The following is a 21289-nucleotide window of genomic DNA, read 5'->3' as shown; positions in this document are numbered from 1 at the left end:
TGTAACACTGATTCGTCTAAGAGCTATAACACGTTTGTCCAAGACCCGAGAGCTGTGATGCGCTGAGGGCTTTAATGTCCGTCGCTCCAAATCTTTGTTGTGACGAGACAGAACCGAGGAGCACACACTCGCCTGACAGATTTATTACCCAATGTTTTCCTGTCTTTAGTTTTAGCTCACAGATTATAAAAGAAATACTTTAGGACTCAGCACACAGGAAGAAAATTTACTTCATGTCACAAATGCAAACTTTAGCAACAAATCTGTAGAAGTTACTTTTGCTAGGAATGTATTATTTCAACTACTCAAGGTAAAACATTATCAGAATGTGATGTTTCAAGATGTCACAGATGAAAAGCACATGTCAAAGGTAACACATTTGTTTAATTTCATTAGTTACAATTAATTTGTGAATAAGTCATGACTTTAGGTGTGTATATCATTTCTACTGAAATGTCTAATCCACATCTCAATGATAATCAGGAATGTGTATGGCTATTGAGAGATTCCAGGTGAGTCAGGGTCACCATCTCTGGGGGCCCATTGGGCCCACCAACCCTGCTCCACAGACTTAACAAAAGATTTTAATTCATGCTGTGGTTTTAATCCATAGTGTGCTTCATGAGCACTGAGAAACAAATGCTGTCTCTGCTTAGAATGAAATTAAGGGGCTGTCTTGACAGATAACCTGGAGAATACATCTGTGATAAAAATCCTGTCCATATTAAGTAAGGGAGCACTGTTGGGGAATATAGACTTTAATGTCCAGTGGTCAACAAGATTGGAAAAAGCTGACAGTTTCAGAGAGAAGAAACCTGTCTTGATTGTTTTAGTGTTGGATCGTATTTCTTTACTTAGCCAATCCCCGAAGACAAGTTAAATGTTTCAAGTGAATTTTCACAGTGAAGTAGTAACTAACCAGCATTTGCAAAAACCACCTTTTATGTTATTTATTCATTATACTGTGTGTATCCGCCTGCTTTTGGCCTGATAATGATAGCTGTGTAGGTCTAGGAATTAGATGAGTGATTCAGAGCCAGCTTGATATGTTGGTCATTTACTAGAATTTCTGGTTCAGGTCATAACCAAAAAATGAAACAAAGAAAACATTTCCTGGGTCACATGTCTAGGCTCCAAAGAGAAGGAGATGGCAGTGCTGAAAGATGGGAAAAACAGATTCTGCTTCCTTATTGTTTTTCTCTCTCTTCCTCATGGCAACCTATGTTTTGAGGGGGAGGGTTATCCATGGAGTTTTAAAACTGAAAGAGGCCGTTAAGCTCCTTCATTTCTACAGACTGCAGAGGCCCAGTAAGTTGGCCAAGGTCCAACAGTAAATGGATGTCCAGCCTGCTTTATTAATAAGCGAGTGATCTAGAATGCCCAGCTCATAATTCCCACTTGCCATTTAGAAATACTTTCTAGAATGCGTGTTTTTAATGCCAGAAGACTGGCCACGAAGAGCACGTCTTAGTTTGCTCAGCCACAACAGCTGAAATCTTGCCAGTTTTCCCAGGCAACAGTTGGTTCCTATCAGGTAGATTCTTGTGAAGAGATGATTACGTTTCAGAGTCAGAAAAAAAAAACAAAGCCTTCTCCTCCCCTTCATGTGTCAAAACGGCTGTTCCTTGTATGATGTCCTCTTGGACGTTTCAGTTTCTTGAAAATCAAACTCTCTTGGGTTGTATCAATGAGCGTGAAATTGAACTGAACCAACACGGAGTCAGTTTTATCTTGTGGTCACCAACCAAGTTAATAGCATTTGCCATTTGCTAAATCTTTAGTATGAAATGCTATATAAAAGTGAGAAAGCACAATGTCAACATGGCTCAGTTGATATGTATTAAGCATTTTACACAGTGTCATCGCTGCACTTAACATCCAGTAAATCTTCCAGGAAGTATGGATTACTGTGATATCACCTGGAATTCAGACACGCCGGTTGCCTCTCTTCCTTCTTGGAGGCAATGATTAGGTTACTGCTAGTCCCTCTCCAGACATAAACATTATCTACAGATTAGATCAGCCACGTGTTGTGTCGATGGTTGGAATGATGCTCAAAAAACCAGCCTAAGTCCTTGTACCACTTACAAAACTGTTTGCTTATACTCTTTTGAGGTTTGGTCCTGCTGCTTTGGGGTTAGATGAGAGTTTTCAAGCAGCTCATAGTCATCCTGCACATTGGGGAGACTCTGCCTCACATCTGGGGGAACCTTTTGGACCCGAATACCAGTGCTGTTCTTTGGAGAAACTCTCTGACCCCGGTATGCCTGAGCCTGGCGTTTACAGATGCCAAACTTGCTGAGCAGCATAAACACATCCCTCTGGAAGGCTTTGGTGAAAATGGCATAGAGGAATGGATTGGCACAGGAGTTAAGTGGGTAGAAGAGGACCAGCAAGATTTTGGAATTGGTAACGGTGATGAGAGGCTTGTTCATAAGGGCCGACAGAGCGTAGAAAGAGATTGGGGCCATGCACATGAAGTCAGTGAAGATCAACACAGCCATCCTTTTGGCAATTCTGGTATCTTTGTCCCCTGGGTTGTAGTGGGGATTTCGGACTGTGATGTAGATCTTCACGTAACAGGCACAGACGATGATAAAGGCAATGATGTTGAGTAACAGAACAAGGATAATGTACGCCAGGGCAAGAGGAGTCTCGGTGTCCATGGGCAGGCAGATGCTGACCTTGGCATAGCTGCTTATTCCCACCAAAGGGAGCAGGGCGAGCAGGAAGCAGCAAACCCAGCCCCCCAGCATGATGACGTAGGCGTGCCAGAGGCGGATCTTGCGGTCCAGGCGCATGGCGAAGGTGATGGCGTGCCAGCGCTCCAAGGTGATGACCGTCAGCGTGTACACAGACAACTCACTGGCAAAGACGGTGAAGAAGCCAGCTGTGTTGCAGCCAGGGCCTGTCTGCCAGTCAATGGCATGGTTGTAGTACTCAGACTGAGTGTAGAGGTCTACGGAGGCGATGAGGAGCAGATACAACCCCATGCAGAAGTCTGCAAAGGCCAGGTTGCACATGAGGAAGCGTGGGACGGTCAGCTTGTAGTGGCTCGTGAGGAGGATGACCAGGACGAAGACGTTGCCCAGGAGAGCCAGCAGACTCACAAACCACACCACGATTCTCAGGAACTTGTAGCCCATGATGTCCTCACAGGGGTTGAACTCATCCGACTTGGGGGTACACACCATGTCCTCACTGCCCCCACACACGGTATAGTCGTAATGGCTGTCAAAGGCCTGCAGGGTCTCCTCCTGGGGGTTTTTGAGCTGTTGGCCAAAACCGATGATCTCATCTTCTTGCTCCTCAAAGAAGACATAGTAATGAGAGTTGCTGTGGGTATCTTGGAACTTGGAGTTCTCCTTGTACCCAGCACTGCCATCACCCAGATCCTCATATTCCTGGTAGAAGGGACCATTCAAAGCACTTGCAGATTTTCTCTGACGCAGGCCCCGAATACTGCTCTCATTACACATTAAAGACTGAAGGATTCTGCAAGGCAGTGGATAGAAAGTCACCATTTGTTGGAAACCCACTAATGGTCCCCACCACACTTAGCAAAATGTGCAGGCTACATAGTGTGATACACAGGATTCTACAGGATCTGGTCAGGCCTGTCTCTCCTGCACCATTTCCTGTTACTGTCCTTCCCCAGGTATGACCCACTGACGTGCTGTCCTTATTGCTCTTCTGCAACCAGTTCAAGAACAGCAGTGATTTAAAAAAATAAAAAAAATCATGGATACTAGAGCCAGTCTGCCTAGGTTAGGACCTGATTCTACTATTTCCTGGTTATTTCACCTTGGGAAGGTCTGTGAGTATTGGTTTATTATTGTATAGAATGGGAAAGTGAGCGACAACTCAAATTGTCTTTCCTCAGAAGAGCCTTTCTTCCTCTTCTTTAATAAACTGTCTGCCCCTTGTGCTCATTTCCCTCGTAGCACTATCTGAGATCTTACTTGTTTGCCTGTTTCTTTTCTGACTTCCATGCTAGAATGTAAACAAAATGCCAGAAGGCTCTGGTCTGTCCTATTCATTGCTGTGGGTAGGACAGTGCCGGGCACATAACAGGTGCTCAATAAATGTTTACTGAACAGATGAATAAGGGACACTATTGTGCAGGACTGCTTACAGAAGTAAGCTTTAGTGTTTCACTAGCCCACCAGGTTGATCCCAAAGAGATTCTTTAGATGGCTTCAGCTGCTGCACAGATTCGTCTATGGAGTGGTGTTTAAAATCTGCAGCGGACTGCCTGTTCTACCTTGTTTGGAGGTTCATGAGAAATCATTCCTGTCTCTCCTGCATCACTGCCTAAAATCCTCCCCTCCTCTGCTTTGATCCAGAGATACAAGCCTTATTTCTTATCTATAAACACTTTTGGTCTGCAGAGTCGTCGTGTCCCATGGACTTCATGTTTCTTACGGATGCTTCCAAATTCTTCTCCACCTGTTTTGCAAACAACATAACTTCTTCCTCATACCCAGATATTAATTCATCTTCCACCAGAACCTTTTGTTACTTAATCCAGACACTGCCACTTACCCTCTGATTTTCTTCTGATTCTTAAAAGCGCAGCAGTGGCTCGGATAAGAAAGGTCAGCCCGTGTGAGGTGAAGGAAACTCAAGGAAAGAGGAAGTTTCCTTAGAGTCCAAGTGTTTCTTGCTATCAATTCCTTCAGGTGTTCCAGGCCTTTGGATGGTAGGGCTGCGACACTGGTATAAGAGATGTCCCTGAGAGGGAGACACAGTGATCAGAGGGTGAGCAACCAGGACCTTTTAGAATTCAGACAGGTCTGAGATTCACAGGGAGATGACTGATTAGCCTTCTACTGAACATGCCCTCTGAGATATTACACACAGCCACTGGTCTAAGGAGGGATAATATGCTTCTAAGTTGATATGCTACCAGGGACTCCCCTTTTAATAAACTTTTAGACGGGAGTATAAGTGCTTTACAGTGCTGTATTAGCTTCTGCTTTACAACAAGGTGAATCAGCTATATGTATACATGAACATATATCCCCTCCTTCTTTAGCTTCCCTCCCACCCACCCCGTCCCCACCCTACCCCTCTAGGGCATCACAGAGCACTGAGCTGAGCTCCCTGTGCTATATGGCAGCTTCCCACTAGCTAGCTATTTTACACATGGTAGTGTATATCAGTTCAGTTCAGTCGCTCAGTCGTGTCCAATTCTTTGTGACCCCATGAACTGCAGCACGCCAGGCCCCCCTGTCCATCACCAACTCCTGGAGCTTACTCAAACTCCCGTCCATCGAGTCGGTAATGCCATCCAACCATCTCATCAACCTCTGTCGTCCCCTTCTCCTCCCGCCTTCAGTCTTTCCCAGCATCAGGGTCTTTTTAAATGAGTCAGTTCTTTTCATCAGGTGGCCAAAGTATTGAAGCTTCAGCTTCAGTCCTTTCAATGAATATTCAGGACTGATTTCCTTTAGGATGGACTAGTTGGATCTCCTTGCAGTCCAAGGGACTCTCAAGAGTCTTCTTCAACACCACAGTTCAAAAGCATTAATTCTTCAGCACTCAGCTTTCTTTATAGTCCAACTCTCACATCTATACAAGACTACTGGAAAACCCATAGCCTTGATTATCCGGACCTCTGTTGGGAAAGTAATGTATATGTGTATATATGTATATATATATCTATATATATGTATATGTGTTCATATGTTTCTGTGCTACTCCTGAGTTCGTTCCACTCTCTCCCACCCCTGCTGTGTCCACAAGTCTGTTCTCTACATCCACGTCTTTATTCCTGGGACTCTCATGTTTATTGCTTAGAACTCCAGTATCAATAAAAATAATAAATAGTACATCAGACATTTTGTTTTACCCATTGCAACACACACAAACTCTTGGAATCAGAGACAGTTGTCAATTTTACTCTGGAAAACTACACCATATAACTACTAAAGGATCTCAGGAGGCAAGAGAATAAATCTGAACAGGCTCAAAGGGCCTGTTGCTCCCAGTCTCTGTGGGGACTAGGGTTTGGGGACTGATAAATTACTTGTTGATCTGGATCAATACCAGTATCATGAAAATCTTCTAATGATACAGAGCTTAGGAGTCATAACCAGTTACATGGTAAATTCATGACAGGTCAATCTCACCATTCTTTACAAGATTCTAAATGTATTCCTGGAAAGAAAACTCTAGTGTTTATATTAACAATCTGAAATGAGACTCAGTAGAAGTAGTGTTAGTCGCTCAGTCATGTCCGACTCTTTGTGACCCCACAAACTGTACCCCGCCAGGCTCCTCTGTCCATGGGATTCTGCAGGCAAGAATACTGGACCCAGGGATCAAACCCTGGTCTCCTGCATTGCAGACAGTTTCTTTACCATATGAGCTACAGGGAAGATCTACTGTTTATATTAACAATCTGAAATGAGATTCAAGGTACTTCCAAAAACAGTGGGGGAGATAGTGAGGCTGGGAGAGTGTAGACATTAGTGTTAGTTACTAAGGTAGCATTACTTCATGGCTTGTAGACATGCCATTTTTTTTCTGCTCTTTTCTCTGTTCAAGAGTCTAGCTTATGTATCTTGCTCCATCATTTTTACTTGCATTGAATAATGGCTTGAATAAACCACAAATATTTAACCTAGTGCCTCTCTTATTTTATATTTTATCAGTGTTCATTACATATTCTTTTTATACTCATATTTTTATATGCCATATAATTAGCACGGAATATTAAACTGATTAGCAAATGAATTCCAATATTTACAGCTTCTTCCTCCACATCACGGTAACTGAACTTTGCTGGGATTTACCTTCTCAAGGTTCAAGGCTGCTAGAACTTGCTGCTGTTGTTCTGTTGCTACGTTGTATCTGACTCTTTGTGACCATGGACTTTTGCATGCCGGGCTTCCTTGTCCTTCATGTCTCCAGGAGTTTGCTCAAACTTATGTCCATTGAATTGGTGATGCTATTCAACCACCTCATCCTCTGTCACCCCCTTTTCCTCCTGCCTTCAATCTTTCCCAACATCAGGGCCTTTTCCAATGAGTTGGCTGTTCGTATCAGGTGGCCAAAATACTGGCGCTTCAGCTTCAGCAACAGTCCTTCCAATAAATATTCAGGGTTGATTTCCTTTGGGAATGATTGGTTTGACCTGTTCCCAGTCCAAGGAACTCTCACAAGTCTTCTTCAGCACTACACTTTGAAAGCGTAAGTTCTCCGGCGCTCAGCCTTCTCTATGGTGCTATTTCTCTTCTCTTCGCTGGTAGCATGTTGGACGTCTTCGAGGCAAGAATATTGGAGTGATTTGCCATTCCCTCCTCGAGGAGGGACCACGTTTTGTCAGAACTCTCCACCATGACGTGTCTGTCTTGGGTGACCCTACAAGGCATGGCTCATAATTTCATTGACCTATGCAAGCCTCTTTGCCACCAGAGAGCTGTGATCCATGAAGGGGAGAACTTGCTACGTGAGTTTTATTAACATGAGGTTTGCGTGTTAACTCTATTCACTGTGGAACTGTGATTCTTGGGGGAGGGTATCATGTTTACCATTTTGTTTTATATTTACTTTTTATTTCTGGGACTTCCCTGATGGCCCAGTGGTTAAGAATCCACCTTGCAATACAGGGGATGCAGGTTCAATCCCCTGTTGGGAAACTGAGATCCCACATGGAAGGGGGCAACTAAGCCCTCCGTTGCAGCTTCTGAGCCCGTGCGTCCCAGAGCCGTGCCCCACCACTAGAGAGTCTGGGCACCACCACAGAAGTTCCTCACGATGCAGTGAAAATCCCATGTGCCACCACTAAGACCTGGCCCAGCTAAATAAATAGTTTAAAAAATTTTAAAATCCATATATTGGCATTTCCCAAACTTCCCTGGGGGGGTAACAGTTGCTCTTTGTGCTTGTTGTTTTATGACCTCCAGGTGATTTTTAACCTTTGGAAAACAGGCATATATGAATAACTTCCTAGCCAGTGAAAGAGTTGAGGAATGAAGCACAGCTGTGAGGGAAATGCGGTTGGACTTTGCTCTCCTGCCTGTCCTGTTGACGCATACCTTTCTCTTTTAACTGTGCTGTCTTTGTGGCGTGGCCACCTTTCTGCCTCCAGTTTTCTGGAAGCCACTTATGTGTCTCTTTTCTGTCAGTGAAACAAGAGAGCGTCTCTTGGCTCCCTTTCTCTGCTTTGCTGTCTGTTGGATACACTGGTTGTGAGTGTTCATCTGAAGGTGTTTATCCTTCCAAGGAATGTGTCTGCATTTTAAAAGATATTTCTTAAGGAACCACTTTAATAACCGTTCCAGTTGCTGCATGACAAAAATACCCCCAAACTAAGTGGTATCAAACCATTTTGTATTATAAGCATAGCTTTTATGGGCCAGGATTTAGAACAGGGTGTGGAAGGGATGGTTTGTGTCTGTTCCTGCTGTCTGGGGCTCAGCTGGGCAGACTCGGTGGTTAGGGTGGCTCAGTGGCTGGGGGCTCCGTCAGACTGCTTCACTTGCATGTTCTGGTGTCAGGGCTGAGACGGCTCAACCCTGCATTCAGCTGAGATTGCAGATGTGGCTTCTCCCAGCGGTTTGAGCTTCTCACAAAATGGTGGCTTACTTATGAGAGAGATCATCTGGAGAGAGGCCATTCCAGGAGCATCGGTAGATTCAAGGGCAGGAGATTCTGAGCCTCATGGTTTGAGCTAATAGCATCTCTTGCTCCTGTAGTGGTCTTGTCAGTTACTTGCCTCCAAACCACTCTCCACACGGCAGCCAGGGGAGTCGTCACATATGAGTGAAGCAAGGTCGCGTTCCTGCTCAAAACCTTGCAGTGACTTCCTAACATACCGTGAATCACGTCTACCCTTCCTCCCATGCTTGCCAGCGCCCTGCAGATCCGTGGCCTTTCTCTCCTCTCCAACCTCGTCTCAAGGGCCAAAGCCATTTGCAGCCCAAACTGGATCCACTTAATACTAGGATCGATCTGGAGCCATCTCCCTCCCCATGGGCAGGGGCCACTCGATGTCTCTCTAAGCATCCATTAAGCCCGCTGCTCCGAGAGTGCCCTGAGATGCTGCACTCTCCTGATGCAAGCCACTTCATGCCTGCTCCTTCAACCTTTCCAGAGTCAAGCAAGGGGAACAGCTGCAGCCCCTCACCCTTTGAGAAACAGTTTCAGTTCCCCTGCAGAGATCTAGAGATCACAGGGAGGAAGGGGGGAGCTCCCTACACTTCTCAATGGACGCATCGCCTCTTCTCTCAAGATGATGGAATGGTTCTTCCCTTTAAGCCTACTGGCATTTCTTTATTTCCTGCCTACCAACTACCATCTTCCAGGACTTGCATCCTTGTGGATTCTCTCTTGTCCTTGCTCAATATTCATGCCACATACATAGGCTATCATGCATATATACTCCTGTGAAAAAGATAGCTACTGGGGACCACTATAAAGCATAGGGAGCTCAGCTTGGTGCTCTGTGATGACCTGGAGGGGTGGGAGAGATTGAAGGTGGGAGGAGAAGGGGATGGCAGAGGGTGAGATGGTTGGGTGGCATCACTGACTCAATGGACATGAGTCTGGGTAAACTCTGGGAGTTGGTGATGGACAGGGAGGCCTGGCGTGCTGCAGTCATTGGGGTCACAAAGTGTCAGACAGGACTCAGTGACTGAACTAAACTGAACTGAGGAGGGGTGGGAGAAAGTCCAAGAGGAAGGGGATATATGTGTATATATATACACATAAAAGCCTTTTTAGGCATTGTGTCCAATTTACAAATTATGGCAGAAATAGTGAAAGATGTGACTATGTAAAGTTATACACTGTGTTCCGTAAAATACTGCACAGTATAGCATCAAATAATTTAAAAAGGAACATAAATGGAAAAAAAAATATTCATGCCATGAATATTTACAGTAAAATGCAATTGAGCTAGAGCCCAAATCAGATGTCAGGTCAGCTGTTTATATGTCTGCAGAGTCATGGTTCTTATCACTACCACTTTAGTTTAGGTCTGAATTACATTTCAACAGAATTTTGCATAGACTTCCTAACTCATCTCCTAGAAAGTGTCTACTAACTCTGCCTTCAGACTTAGGAGAGGATGTTCTTTCTAAAACTTGAATCTCATCCTGTTGCTTTCCAGCCTGAAACCCATGGCCTGCAGATTGAAGTTCAGGCTTCTCTCAGTCTCTGCACTCTCTCCAGTGGGAGTCTCTTCCTGAATCCACATGGCTTAGGGATCTTAGTTCCCCAACTAGGGATTGAACCCGCACCGTTGGAAGTGAACAGGCGGAGTCCTGACCACTGGACAGCCAGATAATTCTCTGTAGTATTTTTTCAAGTAATTTCTTAGAAAAGTGATATATGTAAGATATTTTCTGAATCCTGTATGACTAAAAAATGACTTTTTTCCCCCACTCTTAATGAATGTGGGGGAAAGTATCAATTGATACTTTACCTGGCTATAAATTTTAGATTGCAAATCACTTTCCTTTAGAATTCTTAAGGCTTTACTTTATTGAATTCCAGTACCTGGTGTCCCTTTTGGCTAAATACGATGCCATTCATATTTTTATTCTTTGGTCATTGACTTGTTTCTACTGTCTGATAGCTTTTATAGCTTTCTTTTCTCTCTCAGCTTTATTAAAATATAATTGACATATAACATATTAAGTTTAAAGTGTACAACATGATTTGAGATATGTATACATTGTGAAATGATTATATGGCCTTCTTTACCCTGGTGTGAGAGTTCATGAAAGTGTGCCTTGATACAGATATAGATATATTTTCATTTATTGTACTGGACCCTGGGGTGAAGGGGGTCCCTCCAATTGGAGACCTGTGCTGTTCACCTGTTTGACAATATTTGGCATTGTTCCCAGGATAGCTTGTGCCTCTCATTTCCTTTGTTTTTTCCCTGGAATTCCTGGCAAGTGGAAAAGGGCTGTCCTGGAACCCCTAGACATTTTCTTATAATTTTCTCCTACTATTTTTATTGAATCTTTTGGTAAAATTCTTGACTATATATATCTTCTATGTCTTCTATTGAATTTTTAAAATTAATTAATTTATAAAGTTTACAGCTTTACTGAGGTAATAATTGACCAATAAAAATAATATATATTTATGGTATACAAAGTGATGTTTTGATATGTGTATACATTGTGAAATGATTACCACAATCAAGCTAATTAACATATCCATCACCTTACATAAATGTAATTTTTTGTGTGTGGTGAGAACACTTTATATCTACTCTCTGAGCAAATTTCAAATATGCTATATAGTATTATTAACTATAGTCATCGTGTGAAATACTAGGCTAGATGAATCACACGATAGAATCAAGATTGCAGGAGAAATGCCAACAACCTCAGATATGCAGATAATAGCACTCTGATGGCGGAAAATGAAGAGGAACTTAAGAGCCTCTTGATGAGAGTCAAGGAGCAGAGTGAAAGAGCTGGCTTGAAACTCAACATTCAAAAAACTAAGATCATGGCATCTGGTCCCATCATTTCATGGCAAATAGAAGGGGAAAAAGTGGAAACAGTGAAAGATTTTTTTTTTCTTGGGCTTTAAAATCACTGTGGATGGTGACTGCAGCCATGAAATTAAAAGATGCTTGCTTCTTGGAAGGAAAGCTATGACAAACCTAGACAGTATATTAAAAAGCAGAGACATTACTTTGCCAACAAAGGTCCGTCTAGTCAAGGCTATGGTTTTTCCGGTAGTTGTGTAGGGATTGTGTTGTGAGAGTTGGACCATAAAGAAGGCTGAGCACCAAAGAATTGACGGTTTCAAATTGTGGTGCTGGACAAGACTCTTGAGAGTCCCTTGGACTGCAAGGAGATCAAACCAGTCAATCCTAAAAACAGTCAACCCTCTTGGGAAGGACTGTTGCTGAAGCAGAAGCTCCAATACTTTGGCCACCTGATGTGAAGAGCCGACTCATTAGAAAAGACCCTGATGCTGGGAAAGATTGAAGGCAAAAGGAGGAGGGGGTGGCAGAGGATGAGATGGTTGGATAGCATCTCAACTCAATGGACATGAGTTTGAGCAAACTCCAGGAGACAGTGGAGGACAGAGGATCCTTGCATGTTACAGTCCATTGAGTCAAAAAGAGTCAGAGGCAGTTCAGGGAGTGAACAACAAGGCTGTGCCTGAGACTGTCAGAACTTAGGCTTTGTACTTTTTGACCAATGTTTTCTTATTTTCCTGTCCCCCAGCCCCTGGGAACCACCACTGTACTCTGTTACTATGAATTCCACTCTTTTAGATTCCACAGGTAAGACAGATCATGTGGTATTTGTCTTTCTGTGCCTGGCTTTGAAGATTTTAATTTTAGCTTGACAAGAGCTGGGGCTCTGCTGGTTCTGTTTCCTGTTACAGTTTTTGCACCCAGACTGGTACTTAGAAGACAGAAGGCTCTGAATATATATTTGTCAAATACATTTTTAAAGTGCTTTCTTGTCTTATCTTCCTTTTTTATAGCATGTTTGAAGAAGCACACGCAGCAGTCAGGAGCAGGGGTTTTAAATTCAGACTATCTGGATTTGCATTTTCATTTCCCCACGGACTAAACTTACTATCAGCCACTGAATTTTTTTGTCCCTCAGTTTCCTTGTCTTCTTGAGCAGTGGCTCACAGCGTGCTGTCAATAAATATTAACTATTATTATCATTGTCATTATAGGGATAAAACATCTTCTCAGATTAACCTCAGGTCACTAATCGTTGCTTTGTAAAATGTTCTTTTCTGTTCTCTGCATGCCTTTTGTTGTTCCGGCTCGTCCCTGCCCTTGACCCCTCCTGCACATCCATTTGTTTATCTTGGTTTCCATCTTTGAGGTTAGTAGCATTCTTTGAGTGGTGTTCCTTGTTGTCATATTCATGCTTAAGACTGAGGCACTGAAAATCTGATCTCAGGAGCTTGTCTACCAATAGACTTTGCTTTAGGGCAATTTTGTAGGGAACTGGCCATTCTGCTGTTGAGCCCTAAAATGCCAACATGGAGGTCTTTTTCGTTTTAGAGTTTTTCAACTTCTTCAGAAAAGGTACTTCAAATCTCCAGCTTAGAGAGGAGGTACTTGGCAGCTGGTATTTTGCATAAATAGGGTAGAGGGTTACCAGATTGTTGTTGTTTAGTTGCTCAGTTGTGTCCGACTCACTGTGACCCCATGGACTGCAGCCCACCAGGTAAATCTGTCCATGGAATTTTCCTGGCAAGAATACTGGAGTGGGTTGCTATTCCCATGTCCAGGGCATCTTCCCCACCCAGGGATCAAACCAGTGTCTCCTGCAATGGCAGGTGGATTGTTTACCACTGAGCCGCCTGGGAAACCCTCATTTCCAGACAGAGACGTAAAATTAGCCCTTTTGTCTTTAGCCCTGTATATCACTCTTGCTACGTCCAGCACCTCTAAATCCCCCCCCCCCCACCCTTCAGAGGTGCTTCAGGGTGAGACAGTTGCCTCTGAATGTGGCTTCCTGTGGTCACTTTAAGCTTTGCCCTCCTTCTTCTCTGCCTTCCCCCCAGAATTCTGTAGCTCTCTAGACCACCCATCTGTCCTCATCTGTCCTCTTTGTCCTTGTGGATGTCTATATATTAAAATTTTCTTTCCCACGTTTCTTAAGGGGATCTCAGGAGGGAGGAAAAATAAAAGCTTCGGTTCAATGCATCATCACTGACTTTTAATCACTCTTCCATTTCTCGTGTAGAAATGAACAGGAGGTGAGAATGAACACGTCTTGAGTGCTCAGCCACGCTGGACAACCTCCAAATCTGGAGTTGATGGGGAAAGAGCCTTAGTCTGTGGAAATCCTCTAACTTACCAAGGCAGGGATCATTTTATTTGAAGCTGTATCTCTTCCCATTTGCCTACATTTTTATTTGACCACTTTGAACCCAGAATTTCCTAGTGGTGTACCTTTTCTCAAATAAACCCTTCAGGGTACAGTTAAAATTTGTAAGTGCTGGTACTGGAGTGAGAAGGATATGGAGAGTAGCTGTCAGCCGGCAAGGGACCTGAATTCCTTTGCAAACGCAGCCATGCAGAGTGAAGTCTACAAGCTGGAGGGCCTTGCTCTCCCCTGTCTGACTCTGGCACTTTCCACAAAGAGCTCATCAAGTGAGGGGCACTGAGCTTCAAGAGAATTTGTCTCTAGCCAGTATTTACTCACAAAAAGCATGCAGCTGAGCCAAGCCTGGCAGACAGTTTGAAGTCTAATTGCCTAGGTCATGGGAACCTTCTCAAGTTAAGTGTCTAATGAAAATAACAGGACCTGAGTTTGGAGGGAATGAATCCTGCAGGGTTATGTGCTGGGCAAGAATATCACCAAATTTTAAAGATGCCAGGGGGGAAAAAAAAAAAAAAGCCAACTGATATTTGACGTCACAGCAAGAACAAATTGCTTCTCATTAGCAGTTATGTGCTCTAGCATTGCCAAACATTGGAACAATGTCCATTTTTTGTGTGTGAGATGTTTTGTCATGATCAAATACACAGTTAACCTTTGATGAATTCAATTGCAAGTTAAATAAGCACTAATTGGCTCGCCAGTGTTTCAGCAGCAATTACAAGTCTCTTTTATGTCTGCTTGTAATGAACGTGGGCTTCTCTAAAGGTCAACATGTAGACACAGATTCATTATGAATGTGTAGTCACATCTGTAAATTGGTAGATGGAAATGCATCTAAGAGCAGAAAGAAGGTTAATTGACTGTTTAAAAAGCAGTTTAATTAATTGATTGAAAACAAGGGCTTAGAGGCTTTAAGTTCAAGACAGCCTGTCATTATTTGTTTGAAAGAATTTTAAAATAGGATATGCATTTATTTAATAAGGATCGATTGATTGTTTTCTGTGTCTCAGGTATAGCAGTACACTAAGCATGCAGAAATTACCGTGCTTCTCCTGCTCATTCTAGGGGGGCGAGAGGAACAATCTTTTTTAAATAAAAGTAAAACACACAGTATGTTAGCTGAGGATGATCAATACCATGGGGAAAAGCAACACAGAGGAGGGGAAGGGAAGAGCCCAGAGGTAGACCACAGTTAGAGAGTGTAGGGAAGGCCTCACTGAGGAGCTGGTTGAGCAAAGGTCTGAAGGAGCTGAGGGAGAAAGCCACACTTTTATCTGGGAAAGAGTATTCCAGGAAGAGAGACCAGTCAGTACAAAGGCCCTGCGGCAACAGTGTCCCTGGGATGTTTAAACAAGCGGTGAGGCCAGTGTGGCTGGAGCTGAGACAGTGGGACATGAGAGTGGGACGCATGCGAGAAGTCAGAGACGTTACGGGGAGCAGGTCACATGTGCCTTGTAGGCCATCCAGGGGAGTCTGTCTTCTTATCAGAGAGAGAGCAAAGGCCTTCAGAGGGATGGTACAGTCTAACCTACCTTAAAAGAATCAAACTGACTACGGCTTTGAAAGTAAACCAAAGGGAGCAAAGGGTGGAAACAAGCAGACCAACAATAGACAGGATGGTTCTTGGACCAGAGTGGTAGCCGTGGAGATGCTGAGAGCGGTTGGAGTCTGTACAGATTTAAAGGTAGAACCAATGGTATTTTCTGATGGATTTGGATATGGAGTATGAGAGGAAGGTCAAGAATGAGTCTATTACTAATGGTCTGCAGCTGGAAGAATGGAAGTGCCATTTCCCAAGATGAGGAAAGCTGCAGGTGAGGCAGGTTTGGAGGAATGATCGGCATCTAGTTTTCACAGGTCAAGTTTGAGATGCCTGTTAGACATCCAAGTGGCATGTCAAGTAGGGGGTGTGTTATATAAGTCTGGAATTTGGTGGAGCTGTTTGAATTGGTGATTTCTATTTAGGTATCACAGGCAGTATGCAAAGACATATGAGTGGATGAGATAACCAACGATGTGGATAAAGAGATAGAAAGAAGGCCAAAGGTGGAGCCCTGGGGCACTCTGACAACAGGAGATCAGGAAGAAGAGGAAGGACTAGAAAAAGAAACTCGGAAGGAGCAACCAGAGGTGTGGAGAGAAACCAAGGGACGGATGGTGTCTTGGAAGCCAAAAGAACAAAGTATTATAAGGAAGATCAAGTCATCAACCGAGTCAAATGCTTCTGAGACATGAACTAAGAATTGGCCATTTGATTTAGCAACTGTGGAAGTCACTGGTGATCTTGAAAAGAACAGTTTTGGTGAAAACCTAACTGGAGTGGGCTTAACAGGCATTGGGGAGAGGATTTAGAATTCTAGCCAACTCTTTTGCCACATCTTGCTACAAAAGGACACAGAATTAGACATAAACTTGAAGGACATTTTAAAATTATAAGTGTTTCAATATATAATCCTAATAGATAAAGTATCTTTTAAAAATAAAAAAAAAAAAACCCTAAATATAATAATAACTCTTTAAAGTCACCAAATAATCAGTGTTCTAAAAGAGGCAAGGCAATTGTCTCACTGGAGTCAGGATCCATATTGATTTAAGAACTGCAGCTGACTGATATGTCTCTCAGGTATCCTTTAATCCATAGGCTCAAGAAATATTGTTTTATGATGGGAGAAACAATAGCATGTTTAAATGTTGATGGGAGATAATCCAGTAAAGAGGAAAATGTAGATGCTATTGGACAGAAGGGCAAGGATTGCTGAAGCAATGCCCTTGGATTGCTGAGAGGGCATGGGGCCCAAGATTAAAAGGTGGCTTATAATTCAGGAGAGGAGACAGAGGATGTGGACACAGATTCAGGAAGATGGGTAGCTGTGGGACCATGAGGAATTCTCTTCTGGTTGATTTTATTCTAGATGAAATGGAAGTCAAGGTGATCACGTGGGCATGAGAATGAGAGAGAAGGACTAGAGAATGGAGGAGAGGGGAGGAGGCCTGGCGTGTTTATCTGGGGGAGAGGGAGAGTAACTCGGGAAATGGGATGTTATTGCTGTATAGCACTTAGGGTTTACTTGGGGTGAATGACTTAAAGTGAAACTGCTTGCCAAGCTCACCTGCAAAAGTCCAGCCCATAGTAGGTGGGTAATTGGATTTAACCAAGGTAGAGTTTTTCTAGGCAAGGATGACAGAGAGAGAGTCAAGGCTATGAATACAAGTCAGTGCTTATAATGATAGATGATGGAAACTAATCTTCATAAGAAAGAAATGAAGATATGAGAGAGGTGAAAGACAGTGAGGTGTTAATAATGGACGTGAGAAATAGAGTATTTCCTGCCATGGTGGTGGTTTAGTCACTAAGTCATGTCTGACTCTTGCGACCCCATGGACTGTAGCCCACCAGGCTTGTCTGTCCATGGGATTTTCCAGGCAAGAATATTGAAGTGGGTTGCCATTTCCTTCTCCAGGGGATCTTCTGGACCCAGGAATCAAACCTGGGTCTCCTGCATTGCAGGCGGATTCTTTACTGACTGAGCTAAGACAGAAGCTGTTTCCTGCCACATCAATAAGCAAAGGACGTCACGTGCGTGCATGTGATAAGTCACTTCAGTCGTGTCTGGTTCTTTGCGACCCCATGGACTGTAGCCCTCCGGGCCCCTCTGTCCAGGGGACCCTCCAGGAAAGACTAGGAAGTGGGTTGTCATGCTCTCCTCCAGGGGCTCTTCCTGACCCAGGGATCACACCTACATCTCTTATATCTCCTTCACTGGCAGGTGGGTTCTTTACCACCAGTGCCACCAGGGAAGCCCAAAGGGTGTCACAGTCAGCAGCAGTTGTAGCCACCACAAACGGTGAGCTGGTGAACCCTGTGGGAACACAGAAAGGAAGAATAGCTGCCATCTAGCAGCTATCAGACTGCAGCCACTCCCCACAGTGAGCCCTGAGGAGACCTGGAATGTGAAAATGCAGGACACTGGCCCCAGACAGCTGAGGTGCATGTCAAAGGAGTGATTTCAGTGAGCCTGGACTTGCATCTTTCCACACATAGAAAAGCACTAAATTCCTTAACTTGACATGTCTGATTTCCTTAATTAACAGTAATCTTTGGTGTTCCCAAAGTTGGTGTCCCCGACTACCTACCCTTTGTTGCAAAACCTCTATATATCCTAGTTCCTCCTCTCACCTCCTCAGAGCAGTTTCTCATAACTGTCTGGGATGCTGTCTCCTAGGTTGCAGTCCTCATTTTGCCCCAAATAAAACTTAACTTGAAGCTCACATGTTGTGAAAAACTGTTTTTCAACAGTCTGTAGCTCCTAATCAGACCAAAGAATTGAAGGAATGACTGTATGAGAAGGAGACACGTGGAAAGACAGCAGGATGTTTGAGACTGAGACTATGAGGGTTTGGAATCTTCGGTAATGCCAGGCCTATGGCCACAGAAGGGGAGTCGAGAGGCAGGGTGGTAAGCACGTCTACTGGAGTGACCAAGTGACTCACTCAGAGGTCAAGGCATAGGAAAGAAGATCTGCATGGATACTTGATCTACATCAGCAATTACAAGAGAAGGAGGACAGAAGATTCAGTGCATCAGGAGTTGAGATCCTCAAGCTGAAGATCTCTTCATTAAGAGATAGGACGACTCTGCAGTTCACCAGTAACAGCAAAAAAGATATCTGGGTGGTAATGGCTGAGGGCATAAGAATCAAGGTAGGGTTGGAGCTGGATGTAGTCTGGTACTTAGTTGCTGAAATTCTGGAGCAGGAGTAATGGAAGGGTTAGGGGACAGGCTCTTGGCTAATATCTCCATTATCTGGAAGACAGTTTTAGGTTATAACTGCAGCAGCAGCATAGGTCTGTATGTGCATTTTTGTGAAGCACTTATGTTTATTGTGGACAAGGTTCATTATTTTGCAACATCTAGGGTTTTTAGATGTCCTGAGGTAACAGTGTATGATACAAAGTAGAAGTAATGAATTAACCAATTTGTAAATACCTTCGTTATAATTGCTTTTTTAAAAAAGGCAGCATCTTGGACCTGGAATTATTAAATCGTCACTGAGAAATGTATGTCAGGACTTGTTCGTTTAGGTTGGCAGCTGAGGGGCAGAAGGAAGTATAGAGGGAGGGCTGTATGTGGATGTGTTCATATTTATATTCTGGTGATAACCACTGATGTATGTGCATCTCTGGCTGTACCACGGGAATGCATAGTTAAATAATTCAGCAGAAACATATCTCCTTTCTAACACTTTATAGTTTAGGTTGGATAATGAATCCTCTTAGAGGCATTATCCTTTGTGTACTCCGTTGCTTTATGTCTTTTTTAATTGAACATTAAGGGGATGTAGTATTTTAATCATAGTTATGCCAATGTTTATCTAGAGGCCTATTGCCATTTTTTGTCTTTGAAATTTTTGTTGCCAAGAAAGGCAAGATTACGTTTTTTCCTTCCAGATTGAGTCAGTGTAATGTATTCTTGGTTATCAAAACACTCATAGCTTTGGGATTTTGAAATGGTAAATATTCATGATGTGTGAAACAGCATGATCCATAACTGTGTGATCTTAATTACATAAAAATGGATGCTCAGTTGTGAAAATACACAAATGAGACCTAGAAGGCCATGTCCAATGGTAAACTGCTTGTGACTATGAATGACTTTGTTTTTTGCTTCTTGTATTTTTTGGTTTCCTATTATGTACATGTTAATTGTTAAGAAATGTTATCTTAAAAACCTTACGAAAAAGAAAGAATCGAGGTTGAGAATAGATTTTTAAGGAGGAGGAGAAATAATGGTCCAAAGCACAGTGAGGAAGGAGGGCATCTGTTCAACTTCATTTTTAAAATATATAAATATATATATTTTGTTTGTTTGTTTGTTTTTGGCTGCATTGGCTCTTAGGTGAGGCACGTGGGATCTTTGTTGCATCACGCGGGGTCTTTCCCAGCTGGCGTGCGGCCTTCATGCAGGCTTCTCTTTAGTTGTGGTTCACGGGCTTGGTTGCCCTGTGGCATGTGGGAATCTTAGTTCCCTGACCAGGTTCCGAACCTGCGTCCCTTGTATCGGAAGGCAGATTCTTAACCACTGGACCACCAGGGAAGTCCCAACTTCATTTTATATAAACTGTTTATGTTTCTATAACGTGAGTCAATAATTAGCATATTTTACAATTAGATATTCTACTCTAAGATCCTTCCAAGCTGCCAGTGCCCACCAGTAAACACCTTTCATCTTCTCACGTGTGGACTGACTTGCAACAAGAATTTGCAAGTTGTTCACGTGCACTGCTTCGCTGCTGTGCTTGTTCGTTTTCAGAAAATGAAGATTTTTCTCATTTTCAATTCAGAAAAAGAAAAGCATTCTTCCTGGAACTTCAATGCCAAGACAAACAACCCAGGAACAGAAATGTACAACGATTCTTGCCCCATCTATTGCTTTGGTTCAAAATTATTGATTATCTATCAAATATTTAAGAATTTTCCACTCTGTGTCTTTCCGTTCGGAAAGACAGACAAAAACCCCTCCTCCCATTGCCTTTATATACTAATGGAGGGAGAAAGAGAGAAAACACGTCAGCAGACGTCTAAGACGTCTAGAAGTTTGGGTGGTGCTAAGTATCACGGAGAAAAAGAAAGCGGGGAACTGGGATGAAGGGTGATGGGCAGCTTCAAATTTAAACGGAGAATTCAGGGAAGACCTCAGTGAGAAGCTTACGTTTAAGGAAAAACTTGAAGGAGGTGGAGGAACAAGCCCTTGGATCTCCCAGGAAGGAGCCTCCTGGGTAGAGAAAACAGCGAGTGCGTAACTGCCAAGGTGAGAACACACCTGGGGGCAGCGGTTCAGTGTGGCTGGAGTGGAGTGTAAGGGAAGACAGAGGACAGGGGGTCACAGATAATGACTCGTAGCTGGGGGGCAAACAGCAATAGGTCTTTGAGGACTTTGTGAGGATTTTTTTTTCTAAGTCAGATATTCAAGAACCAGAGGGTTTTAGGTAGAAATTTAAGAAGAGGATGAAGTGAAGTTCAGAAATTACAACAGGCACATGAATAATCTTATGTGAAAAGGGTTGATCTGATGTTCTAGGAATTGATGATGCTTTTCCGTTAGGGCTGGGTTTGCATCTTAACATCACCGCTTACGGCCAGGTGACCTTGGGGACTCATCTGATTTCTCTGCACCTGAGTTTTTGTTAAATAGGGATAATGACATCTCCTATTGAATAATTAAAAAGACTCAAGGTAATAGACCATCTGTAAAGAACCTAGCACACAGCTGAAGCTCAAAACTGGCCCCTATTATTAGGAAAATGTGTGTCTAAAGATTTAGATGATCATAAATGACTAGTCTTTTCTTAAAGTCTGCATACAAACAAATTGCTTTGTAACTCAGATATCACTGTTATCTTCTTCTCCCTCTTGAGGTTGCATAATTACACTTCATTTAAGCCCCTGGC

At 43.2% G+C, this 21289-nt stretch overlaps 1 protein-coding gene across 1 annotated transcript in view; it reads right to left on the bottom strand.

Moving 5' to 3' along the window:
• Positions 1-212: 212 nt before the first annotated feature.
• TSHR (thyroid stimulating hormone receptor) overlaps positions 213-21289 on the bottom strand; it is a 154520-nt gene continuing 133443 nt past the window's right edge. Inside the window, exons 9-10 of the mRNA XM_061429621.1 lie at positions 4546-4734; positions 213-3495 (exon numbers count right to left, since the gene is read on the bottom strand). Coding sequence (XP_061285605.1) covers positions 2085-3495; positions 4546-4734 — 1600 coding nt within the window. The 3' untranslated portion in view covers positions 213-2084. The remainder of the gene's footprint in view (positions 3496-4545; positions 4735-21289) is intronic.

Source organism: Bos javanicus, chromosome 10 (assembly GCF_032452875.1).
Source record: "Bos javanicus breed banteng chromosome 10, ARS-OSU_banteng_1.0, whole genome shotgun sequence".
Classification (NCBI taxonomy): Eukaryota; Metazoa; Chordata; class Mammalia; order Artiodactyla; family Bovidae; genus Bos; species Bos javanicus.
Note: the sequence above shows the minus strand (reverse complement) of the source record. Positions and strands in the feature narration are given on the sequence as shown.